The sequence below is a fragment of the Mugil cephalus genome, chromosome 23, assembly GCF_022458985.1.
Source record: "Mugil cephalus isolate CIBA_MC_2020 chromosome 23, CIBA_Mcephalus_1.1, whole genome shotgun sequence".
Taxonomy (NCBI): Eukaryota; Metazoa; Chordata; class Actinopteri; order Mugiliformes; family Mugilidae; genus Mugil; species Mugil cephalus.
In genome coordinates, this window is record NC_061792.1 from 15,985,305 (window position 1) to 16,011,880 (window position 26,576).

A 26,576-nucleotide genomic window follows, 5' to 3' on the forward strand; every position below is an offset into this window, starting at 1 on the left:
ACTATAGACCTATAAATTACAGACTTATAAACTATAGACTTATAAATTACAGACTTATAAACTATGGACTTATAAATTACAGACAACTTATAAACTATAGACCTATAAATTACAGACTTATAAACTATAGACCTTTAAATTATAGACCTATAAAGTGTAGATTTTTAATCTATAGACCTATAAACTCTAGATTTATAGATTTTTAAACTCATTTAATGAGATGAAACCCTGCAGCTAGAGGGCGCTCAGATGGAGCAGCAAACAGGAATGAACCTTTTTAAAAACACTGTCCTGATAAAATAAACAACGTCCTGGGATCTGAGGCCACATGACTAAACTATTCCCATGATGCCTTGCAGATGAAGCCATGACGGTGACTGAGCCTCCATCGTGTGTGTTTGGACCGAGCTGCAGGACTCCACCCCCTAACAATGTCCAATCAGCAGCTGAGTATCCTGGTGGTCCTGGTTCTGGTCTGGGTCCAGCTCATGAGTTCAGACTCATCTGCTTCCATTCAGACAGAGGAGCCCCCCACAGAGGAACCCAACCAATGAATCATTGAATCAGCTGATCTCAGACTGAAGGATTTAGCTCCATCTAGTGGTGAGTCTACAGATTACAACCAACACCATGTTCACGTCATCAGTCATGGACAGGGCGAGGCAGGGAAGAGGTAGGTAGGTAGATAGGTAGGTAGTGATCCACGGGCACAGGTGTGTCTTTTAGAACGGTAAAGAATCAAATAAAAGGTGAAAAAGGAAAATGAGGGGATTGTACAATGAGGTGTATGAGTGACTTTGGACACACTGGAGGAAGAGACTGTGTAGTGTTTGTTTGTATTAGTGGTTAGGGTTGAGTTAGGGTTTAGTGTTGGGGGTTGTGCATTATCAAATCAAATCAAACTAAACTTTATTTATATAGCACCTTTCATGCAACACAAAGTGCCTCACAAATAAAAACATAAAACATTACAAGAAACAAATCAAGAACATACCCGCTAACTCCCCACACACCTTTCACATACATACACATATTACACAAGCACACACACACTCACACCCATATACAATGTAAGAGCTGTTGAGACATGGCAGGGCATTGAGGCGTAAGACAAGGAGGACACTACCTTTAGGGGGGCCCATCCACGCAACCAAAGGGGCGCCGCTGCAAGGCTCACCCCGGCCAGGGCCAAAGAGGTCGAAGGGTCCCACGGGACGGTGCCCCAAGTGTGGCAGGCCCCCACAAGGAAACACTGGAGAATTAAAAATCTAAAACAGTAAGATGTGGTAGGGAAAGAATAAATAAATAAATAAAATAAGTAAGTAAGTAAGTAATACAAATATATTATTAGCCTTCAGGACCAATGACTAAAACCTCTGTTTTGTTCTGGTTGAGCTGTAGAAAATTCTCTGCCATCCATGACTTAATATCTAAAATACAGTTTAAAAGGGCATCAATAGACCCTATGTCATCAGGAGACACAGCGATGTACAGCTGAGTATCATCAGCATAACTATGAAAGTTGATGCCGTGCCTCCTGATGACGTCTCCAAGAGGAAGCATATAGAGATTAAAAAGAGTTGGCCCTAAAACTGATCCTTGAGGCACCCCACACTTAATTATATGTGTTCTGGAGGAACAGGTATCCATACTTACAAAGAAATGTCGATCTGTGAGTTGAACCAATTAAAAACAGTACTAGAGATGCCAACCAGGTTTCTGAGTCTGTTTAATAAAATGTGATGGTCATCTGTATCAAAGGCAGCACTAAGATCCAGTAAGACCAGGACTGTGAGCTTTTGTGAGTCCATGTTACACCAGTTTTCCTTTAAAATCTTTAAAAGGGCTGTCTCGGTATTGTGGTTCATCCTAAAACCAGATTGAAATTTCTCCAGAATGTTGTTTCTAATCAAGAAATAGTTTCCCTGATTCAAAACAATTTTTTCTAAAATTTTACTTTTAAGTTGGATACGGTTCTGTAATTATTAAAAATCTTGGATCTAAATTGTTCTTCTTAAGAAGGGGCTTCACCACTGCCTTCAAAACGGCAGTGACACCCGTCTGAAGAGAGCAATTTACAATATTAAAAATGTGTTCCTCAAAGAATTCATAAAATGTTCTTAAAAGTGATGTGGGAATTGGATCTAAAAGGCAGGTTGTGGGCTTTACTTGGGAGAAAACTCAACCAAGAGTCCTTGCATCAACCAGGGAAAAAATCTCCAGTGTTTCCTCAGCTAAAAGCTGAGGGTTATAGATTAGGGTTCATAAAGTTTCATAAGGCCTTGACCAGGTGATGATTGGGAATAATAGCGACTTCATCCAGGACGTCTCAGCTGGAGGACGGTGTGTCTTCCTACTAAAGATCTATTCAGTGAAAGGGAGGTTGAAGAAAATCAGAAAATAATTTTATTCTTTATTGATGAAAATCGTCTCAAATATGAAATAATATAACAAACATAGGAGTAAAACAACAAAATAATATCAGAAACAAACTTTAATCTTGATCCAAAATAAATTGTTCGAGGCAAGAAGTTCTTCTATGATCCTGAACCTTCTTCACTAATCAAATCAAATCAAATCTTTTTTTCCCCCTCCTTTTTTTATATTTACATGTTGTTACATATGATGAACAAAAACATGATGAACCACAAACAACCAGTGATGGAGTAAGTGGAGTGGAGTAGTAATCGGGTAATGTCACCTCTAGAGGCTCAGTCATGTCAACACAGGTCAGAGTAGACTAGTTTAGACTGGTTTAGACTAGTTTAGGTCTACATATGACCAGCAGAACCAGTAGAACAGTGGTGTCCAGTAGAACCAGGATGTGTGTGGTGGTCCCGGTCCGTCCTACATGCCGCTGAAGTCCTTCTCTTTGCTGTCTGTGTCGACCTCAGAGCTGGTGGACCTCAGAGACGTCCACAGGTTGTTGGTGGCGTTGGAGACGCGGTGGAGGGAACTGTGCATGACGGCTCTGAAGGACTTCGTTCGGGCCGTGAACAGGATGAAGACCTGGAAACCCTGAAAGAGACGAGGAGGAGGAGGAGGAGGAGGAGGAGCAGGAGGAGGTGACTGTTAACCCTTCACAAGACTCTCATTGAAGTACTCAACTCTAGAGTGTTAGGATAGGACATAAGGAGACTAGTTTAATGTTCCTGTAGTAAACCCAGATGATCTGGTTCCTGGTTCCTTAAACTAATGTAAACATGTATTTAGAGCATTACAACATCATCAACATTATCACATTAGACAACATTAGGACACTTCTTCTACTTCATGGTTTCTAATAAACCAGTTGTGCTCAGACTTCATGCAGGGGCGGACCTTGTAGACCAAATTAGACCCCGAATAGACCTAACAGTGTTTCCTTGATGTTCTCTGATTGGCTCAATGAAAACCGCTTGACAATAGACCTCACTGAGAGGAACCAGTACATCACGTTACCACATATGGTTCCTGGACCATGGAGCGTTCATAAAGAAGAAGAAGACGTACCTGTGTGGTGGTGCAGAGGCAGAACAAGATGCTGAAGATGAAGTGGGTTTTGCCTGTTGTGAAGAGCACCATGAAACCCAGACTCCAGGACAGACCCAGCATCACCACCAGAGAGAAACAGACCAGGAACTTCTTCCACAGAGACCAGCGCCTGGTGCTGAGGGGTCACAAAGCAAGGTTCATACATCAAACATGTCAGGGTGACATACAAAAACTAGAACGATATCAGCCAGTATTGGCACGATATCAACGCGATATCAGCACAATATTGGCACGATATCAACAAAAATGTAAATAACGTTAAAATCCAGGGAAAGCATCTTTAACTTTATAAAATACAATAAAAGAAAAATGTTAATTTTTGTGGGCGGAGCTGATGGCGTTACCTGGTTAGTTTGGGGTCCGTCCTGCAGGTGGTCATCGAGACCAGGACCAGCAGCACCGTGTTGTAGACCAGGATCAGGCCGACTGGGAGCACGAAGCCCCAGAACATGGGCTTGCTGACGTCAAAGTGTTTGTCTTCATCCAGAGCTGCAAGCCAGCAGCTGGAAACGAAGAGGTCACATGATCACAACACGAGTACGAGGCAGTGAAGGTTAGACTGGTTTAGGACCAGTAAAGACTGGATTAGGACGGGTTTAAGGACAGTAAAGAATGGATTAGGACCAGTAAAGACTGGTTTAGGACCAGTAAAGACCTACAATTCCTCCTGTCTGTATCCCAGAGGGTTCTCCATAGAGTAGGTTACTCCCAGGGTGACGGCCATGACGACAGCTGGGACTCCTGACAGGAAACAGGAAGTAAACGACAATGAGTTTTTACAAATCTTATAGATGAAGCCCATTACTTTGGTCCAGGGTGTCGTACCAAATCCCACCACCAGGCTGATGGGCGTCCAGTGTGATGGCAGACTGCGAGCCAGGGTCCGGACCAGCAGCATCAGCTGAGTCCCATAGATGCTGGTCCATGTGAAGGTGGCCAACAGGAAGAAGTGGAGCAGAGCCGTCACCGCCGTGCACGGGCCCTGGTCTGGGTCCACGCAGCTGTCTCGGCCTGTGCAGTTATCCAAGTCCGGGATCTCATTGGGTTTGTCCTTGGCTTCCCTTGGCCAGTTGTTCACCCCGGAGAGGAAGGTGATGATGAAGGCCAGCAGGCAGACGCAGATACTCAGCAGGGCCAGCTTTGAGTTCAGGTTGATCTGACGATCCCCAGACTTCCTGTAGAAGCTGCAGAACAAACCACATGTTCAGGTGAGTTCCAGTCATGGTCTTCACAGTCTGTACGAGGCCACTAGTACAGAGGATCAAGGCTCCCAGGAGAAAAAAAGGAGGTGGACTGGTTTTCATTATGCACATAAGTCGCCATGTTAATAATAAAGTGGACATTCTAAGAACAGATCCAACCAACCAGATCATGTGACTGTGAAGTAGTGAAACTAGGGACTGGGCTTCAGTACCAAAGAAATCCTCTCTCTCTTTTAGCTCAAACACAGTCTAGATCTCAGTATCAGGACTTTAAAGAAACTGTTTCTGTAGAAACAGTTTCATGCTCTGGTTGTTGTAGACTCAGAAGGTCCTCAGGTCTCAGAACGTCCTCAGGTCTCAGAGCGTTCACTTCATTCTCCACATTTCGACTATTCTTGATATTTTACTCCAAGTGTTTTCTCAGAGTGCACGATTAAAAAAATTTCTACCTCCTCTCATTTTTTAAATACTCTTCTGTATATTTGGTGTAGATTGGCTCAGTGGCGCCCCCTCTAGTCATAAACTTATAAACTTATACTGACCTGTGCAGGAAATAAAAGAAAGATAATCAAGACTCCCGACCATCATCATGTGCAGGGGTTTATCTGAAGCAGCCAGTTACAGTGAGGGGGAGTCAAACCTTTCTGTGAGGTGGTGAATGATGGTAACAACCAGGCCCAGGATGGAAAAGGAAAGTCCCACGATGGAGATGACGTCCAGGGCTTCTGCATACTGGTAGTCCTCTTTGAAGGACTGGAACACAAACCCCATCAGACGTCTGGAAGCCATGGTAAGTCTAGTCCAGCTTCACAGATACTCACCCAGAGAGCAGCGAAGTTGGTGGTGTGGTTGCAGGAACATCTCATCAGTCCGTCTGAAGAGCTTCCTTTCCAGCAGCCGACGGTGCTCCAGTCCTTTAGGGTGTAGTCCCAGAAAACACAGGAGTAGTCGTGCAGAGTCGTCCCGTTGATCAGCTGCAGCAAGGACACCAGAGCTTAGTGAGACATTTGTCTTCCTATCAAGATTCACACCTTCACAAGGACAAACTTGGTTCTCAGGGTAAAACCAAACTACAAGTTAGGACCAGTAAATGCTGATTTAGGTCAAGTAGAGACTGGTTTAGGACCAGTTATTACCGTTTAGGACCAGTCCAGCTGAACCAGTTGCAGTAAAACTCACCTTGGGTCTGAACATCAGGTCCACCTGTTCCGGCACCACATCGCCTTCCTGACCTTTGACCCTGCCCGACAGGACCTTGATGGTGGCCTGGCTCTTCCTGTAGAGATTTGACTGGAAGAAGAGGTCGTTCTGGTAGAGAACGAAACCCAGAGACACGTTGGATGGATTCTGACGGACAGTTTTTTCTGAGACGAGAGGACAGACAGGAAGTGAGAACGGTCCAACAATCGGTTCATCAAACAAGTGAATAAAAACTACAAACATGGAGCAGGAAGTTCACCTGCACTGAAGCGGATGTAAATGAGGACGTCAGAATTGGCAGACTCCTCCTCTGATGCGTTGGTGTTCAGCTTGATTCTGTCAGACTCAAAACTCCCAGATGTCCCTGAAGGCAGCACGATAACAGAGAATGACAAAGTGCTCGTTCATTAACGCTCATGAGGCCGTTCAGAGTCCTGCTGACCTGTCAGCACGGTGAACTGGACTCCCTGGGTGTCTCCCGTAGGAACCTGGGTCGACTGCACCACCAGGTTTGGTTGGACCACTTGAGACAAGTTGAAGTTCACAGAGAGCTCGTCCAGTGTCTCTGTGAGTCTGAACAACAGAAACATGTATTTTTTTAGATTCAGATTTTTCTTTTTCTCCTGTTTCTGGTGGTTTGGGGATTTTAGGGAGTCAGGTTTACTCTTTTACTCCCACTGTAGATGAATATGTCTGTTAACATCACCTTTGATAGCATTACAATGCTATTTCCAGAACCAGAAACCTCCAGAGCTGCAGTAAGACACCAGTGCAAGGACACCTTTTAGTCTAGTGGTCCGGAGTCTGACTCTGTTTCAACTTGGTCCTGGTTTGGTTTCATTCTTCTCAACTCAACCTCACATTTGTAACTTTACTCTTATTTTTAACACAATGGATCTAAAACCTGAATAAAACCATCAAATCCCAGTAGGAAAAAGTTCAAAAACTACGAACATGTTGAACCAACCATTTTTAGAACTTAGAATGTTAATCTAACCTGGACATTTCTAAAGCTGATCAACACATTTAGTTATTTACAACTATTGCTGGGAGTTTGAGGCTCTAAGAGAAAGAGGATAGAAAGGTGTGTTTGTTTACTGCAGGGCGGAGTCCTGGGCCTCAGCGTTGTCTGGTAGGCTGGCGTTCAGTAGCTGGCGTTCAGTAGCTGGCTAACCGTGGCCACTGCAGCCACCCTGACGCTCTGCAACACAAACACCGGTTCAGATTCAGACTCCTTTCAGACCTTTCCAGTTTCTGTGTTCATACCTCTGTGGGGTTCGGTGATCGTAGCAGAGTGTTGGTAATCTGAACTGCCGTCGTCACTTCTTCAGCTGTCAGGTTTTCAGGTGTAGATGTCAGAATCTGAGTACTGGACGCCAATGTCTCTAAATCCTCTGTACTGTTGAGCTGAGGGACCAAGGAGCTTCAGTTAGTGGATCTGACCGGACCAGTAGAGGCTATGTGTCTCACACTAAGACGAAAACCAAGATGGATTTAAACAGCCTCTCAGACACTCAGGGATCTGAGGAAAAAGTCCTTTGTCAAGGCAAAGAATCCCACTTATGTGGTTTATTTCCTTCAGCAAAGAGCAAACAGACATCTCTGGTTTTCCACCCTGGTAAAAACCAGAACCCTTCCCAGTACCTAGCTCACTTGTTTCATTCTTCCTTCATTTATAAACTTAGACCTTTTATCTTGGAATCTTTGAACCATGGGTTAAACCACGTGTTCAACGTATTTGACGCCTAACACCACAGAACAGTGAGTTCTTGCTGTTCTTATCATGAAGGCTGGTCCCCATAAAAACACAAAAATGCTTTTATTTTTACACATTTTAACTTCAAATGGGTCAAATTTGACCCCAGTACAATATAAGGACTAAAGAATGACCAGTAGCTCTTACATTTTGTTGTATGTTGCTGAGTGTCTGCTCGCACTCGAGCTCCTTTAGATCCTGAAAAGCCAGAAATCCATTGATGGACACACATCTGACAGACGCCCGTGGTTTACCAGCTGAGAGGAGGACAGACACACCTGAAGTCTGGAGGACAGAGGACGGACTGAGGTGGGGAAGGAAAGATGTGAAGGGTGGAAACTTACCGGCGCTGGTATGTGGAGGACAAACTTCCTCTGAGTACGCGAACCAGCTGATGGGGGTTTGTGGGAAGGTGAAGTTACCGATTGTATTAGGTTGACAGAAGTTAATAGTGGGAGTAGTTGGAGACTGAGTAGTAGTAGTAGTAGTAGTTGGAGTAGCGGTAGTGGTGGTAGTAGTTTTTGGAGTAGTTGGAGTGGTGGTGGGAGAGGTTGTAGTAGTAGTAGTAGTAGTAAGTTCTGAAGCAATGATAGTAGTATTAGTAGGTTCTGGGGGAGTAGTAGTATTAGTAGGTTCTGGAGCAATAATAGTAGTATTAGTAGGTTCTGGGGGAGTAGTAGTATTAGCAGGGTCTGGAGCAATGATAGTAGTATTAGAAGGTTCTGGAGTAGTAGTAGTATTACTAGGTTCTGGAGTAATGATAGTAGTAGTAGGTTCTGGAGCAATGATAGTAGTATTAGTAGGTTCTGGGGGAGTAGTTGTATTAGTAGGTTCTGGAGCAATGATAGTAGTATCATTAGGTTCTGGAGCAATGATAGTAGTATTAGTAGGTTCTGGAGCAATGATAGTAGTAGTAGGTTCTGGAGCAGTAGTAGTAGTAGTAGTCACAGTATTTGTTGTAGACAACAGTCCAACTGTGAGAAAACAGTGTGACAGCAATTAGACTGGAAATGCTAGTAATTGTGCACTGTATATATACATATATAATTCATCGAATTTGATTGATTGATGGTTCATTGTTTGATTGATTGATTATGTCTGTGAAGGTTCTCAGTCATCCAGGTCATGGTAATCCAAAAGAGCGTTGAATAAGGTCAACTGGACTTGTAGAGTTTCTTGAAGACGTTTCATCCGAGTAGCTTCTTCAGTTCTGATAAACTAGTGGGAAATTGAGGTTAAAATAGGAAAAACTCTGTGGGTAACACCCACCAGAAACTTGCTTGACCAGAAACTGGGGTCACTAATTACCATAATGGCTGATACTTACCTGTCCTTGAAAGGGGAGAACTGTGTGCCTAGGCTAACTTACCCTATGAATAGAGCTCTAATGAGGCTATTGTCCATGGGAACCTGGAGGCTCAGTGTGTGAATGTTGTTGAAACTTCTTGGGGACAGAAGTCAAAACTGAATTATAAATAGTTGGTAAATTAAATCTCAGTCACCTCCTCTGTTTAGAGAAGGTTTCTCCACTTTGACATAGATGGCTTCCTTAACTCCTCTCTCAAACCATCTGTCCTCTCTGGCCAGGACTTTGACGTTGTTATCCTCAAAGGAGTGTCCTTTGTCCTTCAGGTGGAGGTGGACTGCTGAGTCGTTTCCTGATGAGCTGGCTCTCCTGTGTTGGGCCATGCATTTGTGTATGGGTTGTTTGGTTTCCCCAATGTACAAGTCTGTACATTCCTCGCTACACTGAACCGCGTATACTACATTGCTCTGTTTCTGTCTGGGTGTTTTGTTCTTGGGGTGGACCAGTTTCTGTCTTAGTGTGTTTCCAGGTTTGAAATAAACTGGGATGCGGTGTTTACCAAAAATTCTCCTTAGTTTCTCTGATACCCCAGCTATGTAGGGGATGGTGATGTTCTTCCTTCTGTTTTGTTCCTCTTCCCTGTCCTTCCTGGGATATCTTTTTGAGCCTTTGACAAAGGCCCAGTTGGGATGTCCGCATGTCTTGAGGGTTTGTTTAATGTGTGTTCCCTCCTTGTCCTTGCCATCCTGTCTAGTGGGGACAGTCTGTGCTCGGTGCTGGAGGTTTCTGATGACTCCCAGTTTGTGTTCCACAGGGTGATGTGAGTCAAATAACAAGTGTTAGTCTGTGTGTGTGGGTTTCCTATATACTTCTATGTTGAGGCTTCGATCTTCTTCAACACGCACCAAACAGTCCAAAAAGGCCAGACAGGCCCCGCTGATGTCCTCCCTGGTGAACTTGATGTTGCTGTCCACTGCATTGATGTGTTTAGTGAACGATTCCACCTCCTCTGTCTTGATTTTAATCCAGGTGTCGTCCACATATCTGTACCAGTGGGTGGGAGTGGAACCTGCAAAGGTGTCCAGAGCTCTGGTCTCTACTTCCTCCATGTAGAGATTGGCCACGATCGGTGACACTGGGGACGCCATCGCACAGCCGTGTTTTTGCCTGTAGAAACCTCCATTGAACTGAAAGTAGGTGGTGGTCAGGCACAGGTCGAGTAACACACAGACTTGTTCTGGGGTGAGGTTGGTTCTTGAGGCCAAGGTGTCATCCTTTTGTAGTCTTTTCCTTACTACATCCGTGGCTTCTCTCGTGGGGATGCAGGTGAACAGAGAGGTGACATCAAACTATTTCCCACTAGTTTATCAGAACTGAAGAAGCTACTCGGATAAGTGGCGAAACGTCTTCAAGAAATTCTACAAGTCCAGCTGACCTTATTCAACGCTCTTTTGGATTGATTGATTAGTGGTCATTGGTTGTTAGTTGTGTTGTTTCTCACCCAGAGTGAAGAGGAGTCGTAGTCGTGGGTCCATGTTGATCAGAGTTTCCATCCTGTCTGATCAGTGTGTGTTTGATTCTTCTTCATCTGATTAGTCACCTATAAAGGACTCTGACCTGAAACGTGACGCAAACATCAGCCTGTAAAACTTTATCAAAACGTTATCACCTACAGCATGTAAACTGGAAGTTACATCACAGCTTTATGACCCAGAAGAAACACAACAACAAGCTGCTACTGCTGCTACTGGCTCTAGACAGAGATCAGCTGGTGTAGCAGGGCTAATTTAGGGCTTGTAAGTGTAAAACTGAGTGTTCTTCAATGATCCATTCTGATAACTGTGGATGTATCTGCAGTACTGGTTGATGTTATCTGAATGCAGCTAATAGATGTGATTCAGGCCGAGCTGAAGGTTCTTGTGGAGACAATAGTGATGACTGTGTCTCAGGAGGTAGAGAGGTAAGAGATTCAATCCCCACAATGTGACACATGACCAAGTGTCCTTGAGGAAGACACTGAACCACCAGTTGCTCCCACTGCATAGCGCATCTATCAGATAGATACATGATAGATACCAATGCTTTGAAGTGATATTGAAACTTTCACAACAGTGTCATTGTTATCTCTCGCACTGCAAGTATTCGGGTTTATTGTGGTAACAATAAGATAAGAGAGATAAGATAAGATTTGCCTTTATTCATCCCGCAGTGTTAACAGCAGCAGAGACAGTGCACATATGGGTGGACTAAAGAATAAAAATAGAAGGATAAAGACCAGGGGTCGGCAACCTTCGACACTCAAAGAGCCATTTGAACCCGTTTCTCACAGAAAAGAAAACACTGGGAGCCTCAAAACCTCTTTCACATCTAAAATGAAGATAACACTGCATATATCGTTTTGACTTCTATGCTATGTATGAAAAACTATAGAGTGTTGCATTTATGAAATGAAAGAATTGCTACAGAGAAAACAAAACTTTATGCATACAAATACATTTTGAACTTTTTGGAAAAAAAAAGCACTGCATATATCGTTTTTTACCTCTATGGTAAATGATCTTGCTCTTATATAACACTTTTCTACCTACTCAAAGGTTCTCAAAGCACTTTTACAGTCAGATACACATCCAACCATTGGCTCACACAAGCACACACACATTCACACTTGGGGGTTCAGTGCTTTGCTCAACGATACTTCAACATACGGCACATTCTGGGGATTGAACCGCTAACCTTTCGGTTCATGGACAACTTGCTCTACCTACACAGCTGCCCCACTCTATGCTATGTACAGAGAAAACGAAACTGTGTTTATGCATACATGACAGGGATTTATCCAAGGATTGCTTACCTGCGGTCGAAAAGTTCAATAAATAGTGGGCTGGACCTGCTGGCGGGTGTCACACATCTCAATATATGTCACAGTTGTGACGTATATTGAGTGACAAAAAAATAATTTTAGTTTTATTTTAATGTTACATGATCACCATAAATTCAAGTTTAGTATTATATTTAAAGAACTAACGAACTAAAATAAAATACGTTTGAACTAAATACTCGATAGCAAGGAGTATATGTGCTGCAATGCACTGTGGGAGTTCAGTGTTCTTTGGTTGATGGTACAACCATGAGTGTGAGTGGTGTGGCATTCAATATCATTCAGGTGTTGCACAGGTCTTGATAATCTAGTAGACATAAAAAACAATATATTACAAACAAATTAGAAAATTCACTCTGGGAAATTTTGAAAGGGCCACAGCTCCTGTGGGGGTGGTACCATCTCTGTCAACATGGGAATCCAACCCACAACTAGAGGTAATCAAACGGACATATGATCATCTTTCACTGAGCACTGATATTGAGGAGCTGCAATCACACAAGGAGTGCGCAAATATTATAATTATTTCAATTTTATAATTATAATCACAAAGTTACCTGAGTTGTGACATAATGTTTTTGCAGATTTGTTTGAATGGCAGGTGGGCATTTGGTGTGTGTGTGTGTGTGTGTGTGTGTGTGTGTGTGTGGAGGGGGGTGGGGGGTCATATACTGTGATCAGGGAGTAATAGAGTCACAGCTTCCCCCCTTCTCTGCTGTTAATGTCTGAGATGCTCATAATGTTTTGCACGTTTGGGTGACTCAGCATTATGTTGCGATAGCAACCAGTCTGAGAGAGTAGCGCACACATGCGTGCATGTGTGTGTGGTAGAGGAGTGTGTACTGGTGTGTGTTGTTGTAACATAAATGTATTGAAGACAGGCGTCAGCAGTATTAACAGAGACATCAGAGGAGTCCCTGATTAATGAATTGGTCTCAGCTGTGGCCCAGGCCTTTCAATGGAATATTTTTTGCAGTTTTGCAGCAAAATTCTTATTTCATAGAGAAAAGTCATAGCGCACCAATCCCGATTAAGCAAAGAATAAAGGGAGGAAGTAAAAACCAAGTAAGAAGAAGAAACACATGGTGTAACAATAGTGCCTCAGGGCTACGCAGTTCAGATGTGACCGGGGTTCAGTTCTGCTGTCGGACTAACGATGTGGAGGGACAACAAAACTATAGACTTATAAACTATAGACCTATAAATTACAGACTTATAAACTATAGACCTTTAAATTATAGACCTATAAAGTGTAGATTTTTAATCTATAGACCTATAAACTCTAGATTTATAGATTTTTAAACTCATTTAATGAGATGAAACCCTGCAGCTAGAGGGCGCTCAGATGGAGCAGCAAACAGGAATGAACCTTTTTAAAAACACTGTCCTGATAAAATAAACAACGTCCTGGGATCTGAGGCCACATGACTAAACTACTCCCATGATGCCTTGCAGATGAAGCCATGACGGTGACTGAGCCTCCATCGTGTGTGTTTGGACCGAGCTGCAGGACTCCACCCCCTAACAATGTCCAATCAGCAGCTGAGTATCCTGGTGGTCCTGGTTCTGGTCTGGGTCCAGCTCATGAGTTCAGACTCATCTGCTTCCATTCAGACAGAGGAGCCCCCCACAGAGGAACCCAACCAATGAATCATTGAATCAGCTGATCTCAGACTGAAGGATTTAGCTCCATCTAGTGGTGAGTCTACAGATTACAACCAACACCAGGTTCACCTCATCTGTCATGGACAGGGCGAGTCAGGGGCAGGGTTAGGGAAGAGGTAGGTAGGTAGGTAGGTAGGTAGTGATCCACGGGCACAGGTGTGTCTTTTAGAACGGTTAAGAATTAAATAAAAGGTGATAAAGGAAAATGAAGGGATTGTACAATGAGGTGTATGAGTGACTTTGGACACACTGGAGGAAGCGACTGTGTAGTCTTTGTTTGTATTAGTGGTTAGGGTTAAGTTAGGGTTAAATGTTGATGTTGTTAAATGTGGGGGTGTGCATTAGTTAGGGTTTAGTGTTGGAGGTTGGGGGTTATAGATTAGGGTTCATAAAGTTTCATAATGTCTTGACCATGTGATGATTGAATAATAGTGTCTTCATCCAGGACGTCCCAGCTGGAGGACGGTGTGTCTTTCTACTAAAGATCTATTCAGTTAAAAGGAGGTTGTAGAAAATCAGAAGATAATTTTATTCTTTATTGATGAAAATCATCTCAAATATAAAAGAATATAACAAACATAGGAGTAAAACAACAAAATGATATCACAAACAAACCGTCTCATTTTGATCCAAAATAAATTGTTCGAGGCAAGAAGAAGAAGTTCTTCAATGATCCTGAACCTTCTTCACTAATCAAATCAAATCAAAACTTTTTTTTTTTTTTTTTTTGCATGTTGTTACATATGATGAACAAAAACATGATGAACCACGAACAACCAGGAAACATTTAGGTTCTTAGAGTCTCATGACACAAACTGAAGGCCGTGATGTTAAAGAGTAGATGGAGTAATGGCGCACCCTAGAGGCTCAGCCATGTCAACACAGGTCAGAGTAGACTAGACTGGTTTAGACTAGTTTAGGTCTACATATGACCAGCAGAACCAGTAGAACAGTGGTGTCCAGTAGAACCAGGATGTGTGTGGTGGTCCCGGTCCGTCCTACATGCCGCTGAAGTCCTTCTCTTTGCTGTTTGTGTCGACCTCAGAGCTGGTGGACCTCAGAGACGTCCACAGGTTGTTGGTGGCGTTGGAGATGCGGTGGAGGGAACTGTGCATGACGGCTCTGAAGGACTTTGTTCGGGCCGTGAACAGGATGAAGACCTGGAAACCCTGAAAGAGACGAGGAGGAGGAGGAGGTGACTGTTAACCCTTCACAAGACTCTCATTGAAGTTCTCAACTCTAGAGTGTTAGGATAGGACATAAGGAAACTAGCTTAATGTTCCTGTAGTAAACCCAGATGATCTGGTTCCTGCTTCCTTAAACTAATGTAAACATGTTTGTTGTTTATTGCTTTATTTGGATTCCCATTAGCTGCAACAGAACTGCAGCTATTCTTCCTGGGGTCCAACATATTACAGTATCATATAGTACAGTACAAGACAAAATTAAAAAACAAACAAATAAAAAATATGTATAAAATAAAATTTACAAAAAAATTAAAATGAAAAAGAGGTAACATTCATTTACAACAATGCTTCAAATTCCAATTCAATGCATTCCACATCATTCTATTATAATTTCACTCAATAACCCTATATCCAACATCCATTTATTTTAAGATATTATATATATTTTAACCCAGGCCTACATCTTTAATGATTAGGATAATTCTATAAGTTCTGTATGTATCCATTTATGCTTTGCATCTTCTGATGATAGAGATGCCATTTTATTAACAACCATGTTTATATGTGTTTTCCATGTAAGTTTGTCATCAATAACAACTCCCAGCAGCTTGGTCTCCTGCACCTGATTGATACATACTTCTTTGATTTTCAGATGTAACTGAGGATTTTTCTAATGTTGTGGTGCGAGTCAATTACCATACACTTGGTTTTGGAGACATTTAAAACCAGTTTGTTGCAGTTAACCCAGTCCACAATTGCTTTTAACTCTTCTTTCAAAATCGCATTGAGCTCCCACTGGTTAGTGCAGAGGCATCAGCATACAGCCGTATGTTTGCATTTCTCAGAACAAGTGAGAGATCTTTGGTATAAATAATGTATAATAATGGTCCCAAACAACTCCCCTGTGGTACTCCACATGACACAGCATTCTCTTCAGAAAAACACCCATTAAAGAAAACTCCTTAGGAAGGACAAAGAGGACACCTCAAACCCACAATGTTCAAGTTTTTTCAACAATATATTGTGGTCAATTAGGTCGAATGCAGCTGAGAAATCAAGCATAACCACACCAACTGGTTTCTTTTTATCCATTTCCCTCGGCCATTCATCTGTCATTTGAGTTAGAGCTGATGTTGTGGAGTGACCCTTACGATATGCCTGTTGAAAATCTGTTAGTAAATTATTCAAAAAAAGTAGTTTGGCATTTGTTCAAATATTACACTTTCCATAATTTTACTTAATACAGTTAAAAGGCTAATCGGATGACTGTTGACTCCTGAAAATTGCAGTTTCTTGTTTTCTGGTAATGGAATTATCTTGGAAGCTTTCATTGAAGTGGATACAGACAGCTGGCAAACACATATTTTTAATGTGACAGATAGGAGGTGCAATTTCCTCTGCGACCAGCTTTAGTAGCTTACTATCAAGATTATCAGTGCCTGGTGGTTTATTTTTACAAGTTCATAACATACCGTCTACTTTCTTAATACCTAATTTATTAAACATAAATGAACATTGTTATCCTTCATAATATTATCTTTTATTAATAGATTGGATATGTTATTAATATCAGTTTGGGTTGCATTCTTCAAGAATTTCCTCCCAACATAGATTCTTTACCTCCTTCTTTAAGCATTCAGTTTTAAACCATTTGAATGATCTTTCAAAAATTATTTTGGGTCCCGTTTTGAAATGTTTTGCCTTCCTTACCACCGCCATCACGTTATGATCACATAACCAATAGGCAATGAAGAAGTTGTGAGACATTGTTTAGAAGCATTTGTGAATATAAGGTCGATACATGTTTAGCTCTTAGTACCACGCCCTCTCAGACATGTTCTAGTAGGTATATTTATAAGCTGTTGAAGACCACAGGCAGAAGTAGTAGTTAACAGTGTGTTTTTACCTAATGTTGGCTCTTGGCCGTCTGTAACAGTAGCCCACTAAAATCGGTTTCAGGTGAGGCAGATGTATTTGCAACCAAAGTTCATCAGGTCTTCTCTAATTTTAACAGATATGCATCCTTGAGTATAGAATGTGACCCCACCACCAAATGCATTTCTGTACATATTGTATCCCTTGATGTTTAAAGCACTGTCTTCAAAAATGTGTTTCCGATATTACTAGTATTTGTATATCATCATTATAGAGAATTTCATTTACTTAATGTACTTTGTTCCTGATGTTTACATGTGCAATTGTATTTGTATTTGTCACATTAAAACATCAGAGCTGATTGAGACACTTGTCAACATCATCACATTGGAAACATTAGGACACTTGTTCTTTTTCATGGTTCCTAATAAACCAGTTCAGAGGGGGGACCTTGTAGACCACATTAGACCCTGATTAGACCTGACAATGTTTCCTTGATCTTCTCTGATTGGCTCAATGAAAACCACATGACAATAAACCTCACTGAGAGGAACCAGGACACCAAGTTACCTCATATGGTTCCTGTGGTTCCATGGAGCGTTCATAAAGAAGAAGAAGATGTACCTGTGTGGTGGTGCAGAGGCAGAACAAGATGCTGAAGATGAAGTGGGTTTTGCCTGTTGTGAAGAGCACCATGAAACCCAGACTCCAGGACAGACCCAGCATCACCACCAGAGAGAAACAGACCAGGAACTTCTTCCACAGAGACCAGCGCCTGGTGCTGAGGGGTCACAAAGCAAGGTTCATACATCAAACACGTCAGGGTGACATACAAGAACTAGAACGATATCAGCACCATATTGGCGCGATATCAGTATGATATCAACACGAGATCAATGCTATAGATAGATAGATAGATAGATAGATAGATAGATAGATAGATAGATACAATGGAATAAAATACTGAGGTATAAAAATAAAGGCAAAGGTAAAAACACAGAATAGGACAAGGACACTTAGAAAACACAAGAAACATAGGTGGATAAGGTGCAGTGGTAGGATGATGGTAGTGTTGTAAATAAACAGTATATAGTAGTAGTATAGTATGTAATATAATAGTAGTATAATATATAATATGATATTAAATAATATAATATAATATAATGTAATGTAATATAATATATAATAGAGTATATGATGGTAATAGAGTATGTACTAACAATGGCATCAGCATCAGTATGTAATAAACATAGTATAATACTAATAATACTACTACTAATAATAATGTACACAAATATATACACTATATACTGGAAATTGCAGAAGTGACATGTAGTAAAGGGTGACAGTTAGATTCAGTGCAGGTTTAGTTCTGTGATGGTGGATCTGACAGAGGTGGATGAGTTGTAGAGTCTTATTGCGGTTGGAAGGAACGATGTCCTGTATCGTTCCTTAGAGCAGCAGGTTGAATGAGTCTGTGGCTGAAGCTGCTCTTCAGCTTGTCCAGTGTTTTGTAGACGGGGTGAGAGGGATTGTCCATGATTCTCAGCAGCTTTGCAGCATCCTGTCCTCCACCACCTCCTCCAGGGAGACGAGCTTAGAGCCAACAACAGACTCTGCCTTCCTGATGAGTCTGTTCAGTCTGTTGGCGTCTTTGCCTTGATGCCTGCAGCCCAGGACACCACAGCAAAGAAGATGGTGCTCGCCACAACAGACTGATAGAACATCTGCAGCATCTTGTTGCAGATATTGAAGGACCTGTGCCTCCTCAGGAAGTAAAGCTCAGGCCTCTGTGTTAGTGGACCAGTCCAGTTTGTTGTCCAGTGAGACCCCTGGGTACTTATACACAGGAACCATGTCCACATCCGTCCCACTGATGCAGACAGGAGAGGACAGGGGCTTGTTCCTCCTAAAGTCCACCACCATCTCCTTCGTCTTCGTCACGTTCATCTGCAGGTGGTTCTCCCCAGACCACTTCACAAAGCGAGCGACCAGGTCCCTTTACTCAGCCTCGCCCCCCTCAACACACGCCACAATGGCCACGTCATCAGAGAATTTCTGCAGATGACAAGACTCAGTGCAGTACTGGAAGTCAGCAATGTATGTGGTGAAGAGGAAGGGGGACAGTGCCGTTCTCTCGGGGGCCCCGATGCTAATCAGATGATCAGACACATAGTTCTGTAATCTCACAAACTGCGTCTGCCCGTCAGATAGTCATCGACCCAAGTGACAAGCGGCGCACCGACCTGCGTGTTCTCCAGTTTGACCTTCAGCAGTCTGGGCTGGATGAAATTGAAGCCGCTGGAGAAGTCGAAGAACATGATCCGGACTGAAGTGTTGGGTCTGTCCAGGGAGGAGTAGGCCTTCTGCATCAGGTAGATGATTGCATCACCAACCCCAACGTGGGGCTGATATGCAAACTGCAGGGGGTCATGTGATGGACACACCAGCGGTCTGAGGTGAGCCAGGACCAGTCTCTCCATGACCTTCATGATGTGAGAGATCAGTGCTACCGGCCTGTTGTCCTCCAGTGCAGCAGCTCATCCTTTTTTGGGCACTGGGACCAGGCAGGATGTTTCTCTCTGAAGGTGTAGGCTCAGGTTGAAGAGGTACTGGAGAACTTCACAGAGCTGACTGGAACATGCCTTCAACACACGAGAGCTAATGCTTCTCCAGTTCTCTCCTCACCTGGCTGGCTGTGATGTGTAATCCAGACTGGGGGGTGGGGGATGTCAGCAGTGGCTTTGAGGGTGGAGGTGACGAGGGTAATCAACATGATAGCAACACAATATTGGCAGGATATCAGCACGATATCAACAAAAATGTAAATAATAACGTCAAAATCCAGGAAATGCATCTTCAACTTGATAGAATACAATAAAAGATATTATCAACATGGGTTCAGAAAACATTATCATGCGCTAATTTTGCCCTGATTATCTACCCTGGTGTACCCTGGCCCTGCTTCATAGTTCACATGTTGTAATTTCGAGCTCCGTCCACAAAAATGAACTCAAAATGTTAATTTTTGTGGGCGGAGCTGACGTTGTTACCTGGTTAGTTTGGGGTCCGTCCTGCAGGTGGTCATCGAGACCAGGACCAGCAGCACCGTGTTGTAGACCAGGATCAGGCCGACTGGGAGCACGAAGCCCCAAAACATAGGCTTGCTGACGTCAAAGTGTTTGTTTTCATCCAGAGCTGCAAGCCAGCAGCTGGAAACAAAGAGGTCACATGATCACAGCATGAGTACGAGGCAATGAAGGTTAGACTGGTTAAGACTGAACTTGGACTGTTTAAGAACAGTAAAGACTGGTAAGGACTGGTTTAGTACCAGTAAAAACCAGTAAGGACTGGTTTAGGACCAGTAAAGACCAGTAAAGACTGGCTTGGGACCAGTAAACACCTACAATTCCTCCTGTCTGTATCCCAGAGGGTTCTCCATAGAGTAGGTTACCCCCAGGGTGACGGCCATGACGACAGCTGGGACTCCTGACAGGAAACAGGAAGTAAACAACAATGAGCTTTTACAAATCTTACAGATGAAGCCCATTAATTTGGTCCAGGGTGTCGTACCAAATCCCACCACCAGGCTGAGGGACGTCCAGTGTGAGGGCAGACTGCGAGCCAGGGTCCGGACCAGCAGCATCAGCTGAGTCCCGTAGAAGCTGGTCCATGTGAAGGTGGCCAACAGGAAGAAGTGGAGCAGAGCCGTCACCGCTGTGCACGGGCCCTGGTCTGGGTCCACGCAGCTGTCTAGGCCCGTGCAGTTATCCAAGTCCGGGATCTCATTGGGTTTGTCCTTGGCATCCCTTGGCCAGTTGTTCACCCCGGAGAGGAAGGTGATGATGAAGGCCAGCAAGCAGACGCAGATACTCAGCAGGGCCAGCTTTGAGTTCAGGTTGATCTGACGATCCCCAGACTTCCTGTAGAAGCTGCAGAACAAACCACATGATCAGGTGAGTTCCAGTCATGGTCTTCACAGTCTGTACGAGGCCACTAGTACAGAGGATCAAGGCTCCCAGGAGAAAAAAAGGAGGTGGACTGGTTTTCATTATGCACATAAGTCGCCATGTTAATAATAAAGTGGACATTCTAAGAACAGATCCAACCAACCAGATCATGTGACTGTGAAGTGGTGAAACTAGGGACTGGGCTTCAGTACCAAAGAAATCCTCTCTCTCTTTTAGCTCAAACACAGTCTAGTTCTCAGTATCAGGACTTTAAACAAACTGAGACCAAAACTGAGACTGTTCCCAAGGAGAAACCGCTCAAGCTTGAAGCAGAGGCCTCACTGGTGCAGATTAAATAAAGGCTGATAGAAATAAATAAATAAATAGTAGTGGCTCTAATACTCTTCTGTCGTCCCACGTAAATTTTCATCATCTAACAGCCTCCACGACATTCTGTAGAAACAGTCTCATGCTCTGGTTGTTGTAAACTCAAAGGGTCCTCAGGTCTCAGAGGGTCCTCAGGTCACAGAGTGTCCTCAGATCTCAGAGGGTCCTTAGGTATCAGAGGGTCCACTTCATTCTCCACATTTCGACTATTCTTGATATTTTACTCGGACTCTTTTTTCTCAGAGTGCATGATTAAAAAAAATCTCTACCCCCTCTCATTTTTTAAATACTCTTCTGTATATTTGGTGTAGATTGGCTCAGTGGCGCCCACTCTAGTCATAAACTTATAAACTTATACTGACCTGTGCAGGAAATAAAAGAGAGATAATCAAGACTCCCAACCATCATCATGTGCAGGGGTTTATCTGAAGCAGCCAGTTACAATGAGGGGAGTCAAACCTTTCTGTGAGGTGGTGAATGATGGTAACAACCAGGCCCAGGATGGAAAAGGAAAGTCCCACGATGGAGATGACGTCCAGGGCTTCTGCATACTGGTAGTCCTCTTTGAAGGACTGGAACACAAACCCCATCAGACGTCTGGAAGCCGTGGTAAGTCTAGTCCAGCTTCACAGATACTCACCCAGAGAGCAGCGAAGTTGGTGGTGTGGTTGCAGGAACATCTCATCAGTCCGTCTGAAGAGCTTCCTTTCCAGCAGCCGACGGTGCTCCAGTCCTTTAGGGTGTAGTCCCAGAAAACACAGGAGTAGTCGTGCAGAGTCGTCCCGTTGATCAGCTGCAGCGAGGCAACCAGAGCTTAGTGAGACATTTGTCTTCCTATCAAGATTCACACCTTCACAAGGACAAACTCTGTTCTCAGGGTAAAACCAAACTACAAGTTAGGACCAGTAAAGGCTGGTTTATGACCAGTTAAACCTGGTTTAGGACCAGTTATTACTGGTTTAGGTCCAGTCCAGCTGAACCAGTTGCAGTAAAACTCACCTTGGGTCTGAACATCATGTCCACACGTTGCGGCACCACATCGCCTTCCTGGCCTTTGATCCTGCCCGACAGGACCCTGATGGTGGCCTGGCTCTTCCTGTAGAGATTTGACTGGAAGAAGAGATCATTCTGGTAGAGAACGAAACCCAGAGACACGTTGGACGGATTCTGACGGACAGGTTTCTCTGAGACGAGAGGACGGACAGGAAGTGAGAATGGTCCAACAATCGGTTCATCAAACAAGTGAATAAAAACTACAAACATGGAGCAGGAAGTTCACCTGCACTGAAGCGGATGTAAATGAGGACGTCAGAATCGGAGGACTCCTCCTCCTCCGATGCGTTGGTGTTCAGCTTGATCCTGTCAGACTCAAAACTCCCAGATGTCCCTGAAGGTAGCACGATAACAGAGAATGACAAAGTGCTCGTTCATTAACGCTCATGAAGCCATTCAGAGTCCTGGTGACCTGTCAGCACGGTGAACTGGACTCCCTGGGTGTCTTCCGTAGGAACCTGGGTTGACTGCACCACTAGGTTTGGTTGGACCACCTGAGACGAGTTGAGGTTCACAGAGAGTTCGTCCAGAGTCTCTGTGAGTCTGAGCAACAGAAACATGTATTTGTTTAGATTCAATACTTTTCCTCCGGTTTCTGGTGGTTTGGGAGGTTTAGGGAGTCAGGTTTACTCTTCTACTCCCACTGTAGATGAATATGTCTGTTAACATCACCTTTGATAGCATTACAATGCTATTTCCAGAACCAGAAACCTCCAGAGCTGCAGTAAGACACCAGTGCAAGGAGACCTTTTAGTCTAGTGGTCTAGACTCTGACTCTGTTTCAACTTGGTCCTGGTTTGATTTCATTCTTCTCAGTTCAACCTCACATTTGTAACTTTACTCTTATTTTTAACACAATGGATCTAAAACCTGAATAAAACCATCAAATCCCAGTAGGAAAAAGTTCAAAAACTACGAACATGTTGAACCAACCATTTTTAGAACTTAGAATGTAAATCTAACCTGGACATTTCTAAAACTGATCAACACATTTAGTTATTTACAACTATTGCTGGGAGTTTGAGGCTCTAAGAGAAAGAGGATAGAAAGGTGTGTTTGTTTACTGCAGGGCGGAGTCCTGGGCCTCAGGGTCGTCTGGTAGGCTGGCGTTCAGTAGCTGGCTAACCGTGGCCACTGCAGCCACCCTGACGCTCTGCAACACAAACACCGGTTCAGATTCAGACTCCTTTCAGACCTTTCCAGTTTCTGTGTTCGTACCTCTGAGGCGTTCGGGGATAGTAGCAGAGTGTTGGTAATCTGAACTGCCGTCGTCACTTCTTCAGCTGTCAGGTTTTCAGGTGTGGACGTCAGAATCTGAGTACTGGACGCCAGTGTCTCTAAATCAGCTGCACCGTCGAGCTGAGGGACCAAGGAGCTTCAGTTAGTGGATCTGACCAGACCAGTAGAGACTATGTGTCTCATACTAAGAAGAAAACCAAAATGGATTCAAACAGCCTCTCAGACACTCAGGGATCTGAGGAAAAAGTCCTTTGTCCAGGCAAAGAATCCCATTTATGCGGTTTATTTCCTTCAGCAAAGAGCAAACAGACATCTCTGGTTTTCTACCCTGGAAAAATCAGAACCCTTCCCAGTACCTAGCTCACTTGTTCAGTTCTTCCTCCCTTTATAAACTTAGACCTTTTATCTTTGAATCATTTTCATCTAAAAATGCTTTAAATTGAGCAAAATATGTTAAACAGAGCAACCTGAAACATCTTCTATGATCCATTGGTTCAAATTTGGTACTGGGGTCAAATTTGACCCCAGTACCATATAAGGACTGAAGAATGACCAGTAGCTCTTACATTTTGTTGTATGTCGCTGAGCGTCTGCTCGCACTCGAGCTCCTTTAGGTCCTGAAAAGCCAGAAATCCATTGATGGACACACATCTGACAGACGCCCGTGGTTTACCAGCTGAGAGGAGGACAAACACACCTGAAGTCTGGAGGTCAGAGGACGGACTGAGGTGGAGAAGGAAAGACGTGAAGGGTGGAAACTTACCGGCGCTGGTATGTGGAGGACAAACTTCCTCTGAGTACGCGAACCAGCCGATGGGGGTTTGTGGGAAGGTGAAATCACCAATTGTATTAGCTTGACAGAAGTTAATAGTGGGAGTATTTGGAGTTGGAGTAGTAGTAGTTGGAGTAGTGGTAGTAGTTGGAAAAGTAGTAGCAGTAGTAGTGTTTTTGGTAGTAGTTGGAGTAGTGTTAGGAGGGGGTGTAGTAGGAGCAGTAGTAGTAGGAAGTCCTGGAGTAATGATAGTAGTACTAGTAGGTTCTAGAGTAGTAGGTCCTACAGGATCAGGAGTTTCTGGAATAATTATAGGAGTAGTAGGTCCTACAGGATCAGGAGTTTCTGGAATAATTATAGGAGTAGTAGGTCCTGCAGGATCAGGAGTTTCTGGAATAATTATAGGAGTAGTAGGTCCTACAGGATCAGGAGTTTCTGGAATAATTATAGGAGTAGTAGGTCCTGCAGGATCAGGAGTTTCTGGAATAATTATAGGAGTAGTAGGTCCTGCAGGATCAGGAGTTTCTGGAATAATTATAGGAGTAGTAGGTCCTGCAGGATCAGGAGTTTCTGGAGCAGCAGCAGTAGTAGTAGTAGTCACAATATTTGTTGTAGACAACAGTCCAACTGTGAGGAAGCATCAGCATTACAGCAATTAGACTGGAAATGCTAACATACAAATGCTAGTAACTGTGCAAACACACACACATATATATAACACTATATGCTAATGCTATATATGTGTATGTCTGTGTGTGTGTGTGTGTGTGTATTTGATTTATAGATTGGTTGGTTGATTGATTGATTGATTGATCATTGGTTGTTAGTTGTGTTGTTTCTCACCCAGAGTGAAGAGGAGTCGCAGTTGTGGGTCCATGTTGATCAGAGTTTCCATCCAGTCTGATCAGTGTGTGTTTGATTCCTCTTCATCTGATTGGTCACCTATAAAGGACTCTGACCCGAAATGTGACGCAAACATCAGCCTGTAAAACTTTATTATAACGTTATCACCTACAGCATATAAACTGTAAGTTATTTCACAGCTTTAAGGCTCAGAAGAAACACAACAACAAGCTCCTACTGACTCTAGACAGAGATCAGTTGGCCTGGCAGGGCTGTTAGCTTAGCACTGCTGTTAGCTCAGCAGAGGTGTTCCCTTAGCATTACTGTTAGCTAAGCAGAGCTATTACCATAATATTACTATTAGCTTAGCAGAGCTGTAAGTGTAGGAAGAGGAGACACACGTGACATTTGTTCCAGTAATGGAGGAGGCCTCATTGCTTCCTCATTGCTTGTTTATCACTGGAACCATTATCTATCTATTAAAGGTGTGCAAAGCATCCGAGAGTTCAACCAGAGTTCCATTTCAAATTTACGACGTGTAAGTGTAAAACTAATTGTTCTTCAATGATCCATTCTGATAACTGTGGATGTTGGATGATGACAGCATTGTGAAAGCACTGATATCTCTCTCACTACATGTCTTCCATTCAGTGTTATTGTGATAACAATGAGAGAGATAAAATACTTTTTTTTCTTTATTTATCCTGCAACGGGGAAATTCTCATCGTTAACAGCAGCAGAGACAGTGCACACAAGGGTGGACTAAAGAATAAAAATAGAAGGATATAGATGATATAAAAAAACAATATATTATAAACAAACTAGAAAATACCCTGAAAAAAAAGTTTTTTGAAGGGGCTACGGTGGGCTAATGCCAGGGGTACCGTCTCTGTCAACATGGGAATTAGCACACTTTGTCTACATTTAGCACAGTTAGCTTACAGTGAGCACAGTTAACCTGCAGTTAGCATACTTAACTCACATTTAGCACAGTTAGCTTACAGTGAGCACAGTTAACCTACAGTTAGCATACTTAACTCACATTTAGCAGAGTTAGCTTACAGTGAGCACAGTTAACCTGCAGTTAGCATACTTAACTCACATTTAGCACAGTTAGCCTACATTTCGTTCAGTCAACCCACATGTCGCACACTGAAACCCACATTTAGGGTGAGGTGAGGTGGGTGCGCTTGCGCGTGCATTTGTGTATAAATGTAATCACAAAGTTACCTGTGTAGTGTGTGTGTGTTGTTGCAAGTTAGCACAGTTAGCCTACATTTAGCACAGTTAGCTTACGGTTAGCACAGTTAGCCTGTGTGTGAGAGATTAATGCACGCTTTCGCGCACATGCTTGTGTATCCTACTACTCTTCCTGTGTGTATTTGTAACTGTAATTACATAAAGTTACCTGTGTGTTTGTATGTGTATCTGTAATTACAAAGTTACCTGTGTGGGTGGGGAGGTGTGTGTTGTTGTAACATAAATGTATGGGACACAGGGATCAGCTGTATTAACAGCAGAGACAGCTGATTAATGAACTGGTCTCAGCTGTGGCTCAGGCCTGAGGGTCAGGGGTTGCCGTGGCAACTCACAGTGGTCGTCAATGACGACGGAAGCGCGCGGAGCCTGGACACAGAAAAGAGAGAGATTTCCCCCCTTTTCACTGGTCTCACATTTGGACTCACTGTGACAAAACGGAGGCTCGTATCAGAAAAACAAGCAGACCCTG

General features: G+C 43.3%; 2 protein-coding genes across 4 annotated transcripts in view; both read right to left on the minus strand.

Annotated features, from left to right (window-relative positions):
• LOC125001116 (adhesion G-protein coupled receptor G7-like) overlaps positions 1–10,567 on the minus strand; it is a 26,043-nt gene extending 15,476 nt beyond the window's left edge. For both annotated transcript variants that reach the window (XM_047576975.1, XM_047576976.1), the window contains exons 1-4: positions 10,500–10,567; positions 8,037–8,666; positions 7,840–7,949; positions 7,203–7,343 (exon numbers count right to left, since the gene is read on the minus strand). In XM_047576975.1, coding sequence (XP_047432931.1) covers positions 7,203–7,343; positions 7,840–7,949; positions 8,037–8,666; positions 10,500–10,551 — 933 coding nt within the window. In that variant the 5' untranslated portion in view covers positions 10,552–10,567. The remainder of the gene's footprint in view (positions 1–7,202; positions 7,344–7,839; positions 7,950–8,036; positions 8,667–10,499) is intronic.
• On the minus strand, positions 2,389–24,918 carry LOC125001115 (adhesion G-protein coupled receptor G7-like). 2 transcript variants are annotated; one of them, XM_047576973.1, is made up of 15 exons: positions 24,848–24,918; positions 23,996–24,631; positions 23,799–23,908; positions 23,212–23,352; positions 23,058–23,146; positions 22,406–22,536; positions 22,220–22,327; positions 21,940–22,124; positions 21,581–21,733; positions 21,400–21,512; positions 20,177–20,535; positions 4,194–4,275; positions 3,879–4,037; positions 3,493–3,649; positions 2,389–3,018 (listed from the first exon to the last, which is right to left on the minus strand). In XM_047576973.1, the coding sequence occupies exons 1-15, from the start codon at positions 24,897–24,899 to the stop codon at positions 2,848–2,850; spliced, it is 2,646 nt and encodes an 881-aa protein (XP_047432929.1). In that variant the 5' UTR covers positions 24,900–24,918; the 3' UTR covers positions 2,389–2,847. The 2 variants fall into 2 exon arrangements, with proteins under 2 accessions (XP_047432929.1, XP_047432928.1); XM_047576972.1 differs by lacking the exons at positions 2,389–3,018; positions 3,493–3,649; positions 3,879–4,037; positions 4,194–4,275 and adding exons at positions 14,029–14,710; positions 17,228–17,384; positions 19,657–19,815; positions 20,011–20,092.
• Between the last annotated feature and the right edge of the window lie 1,658 nt (positions 24,919–26,576).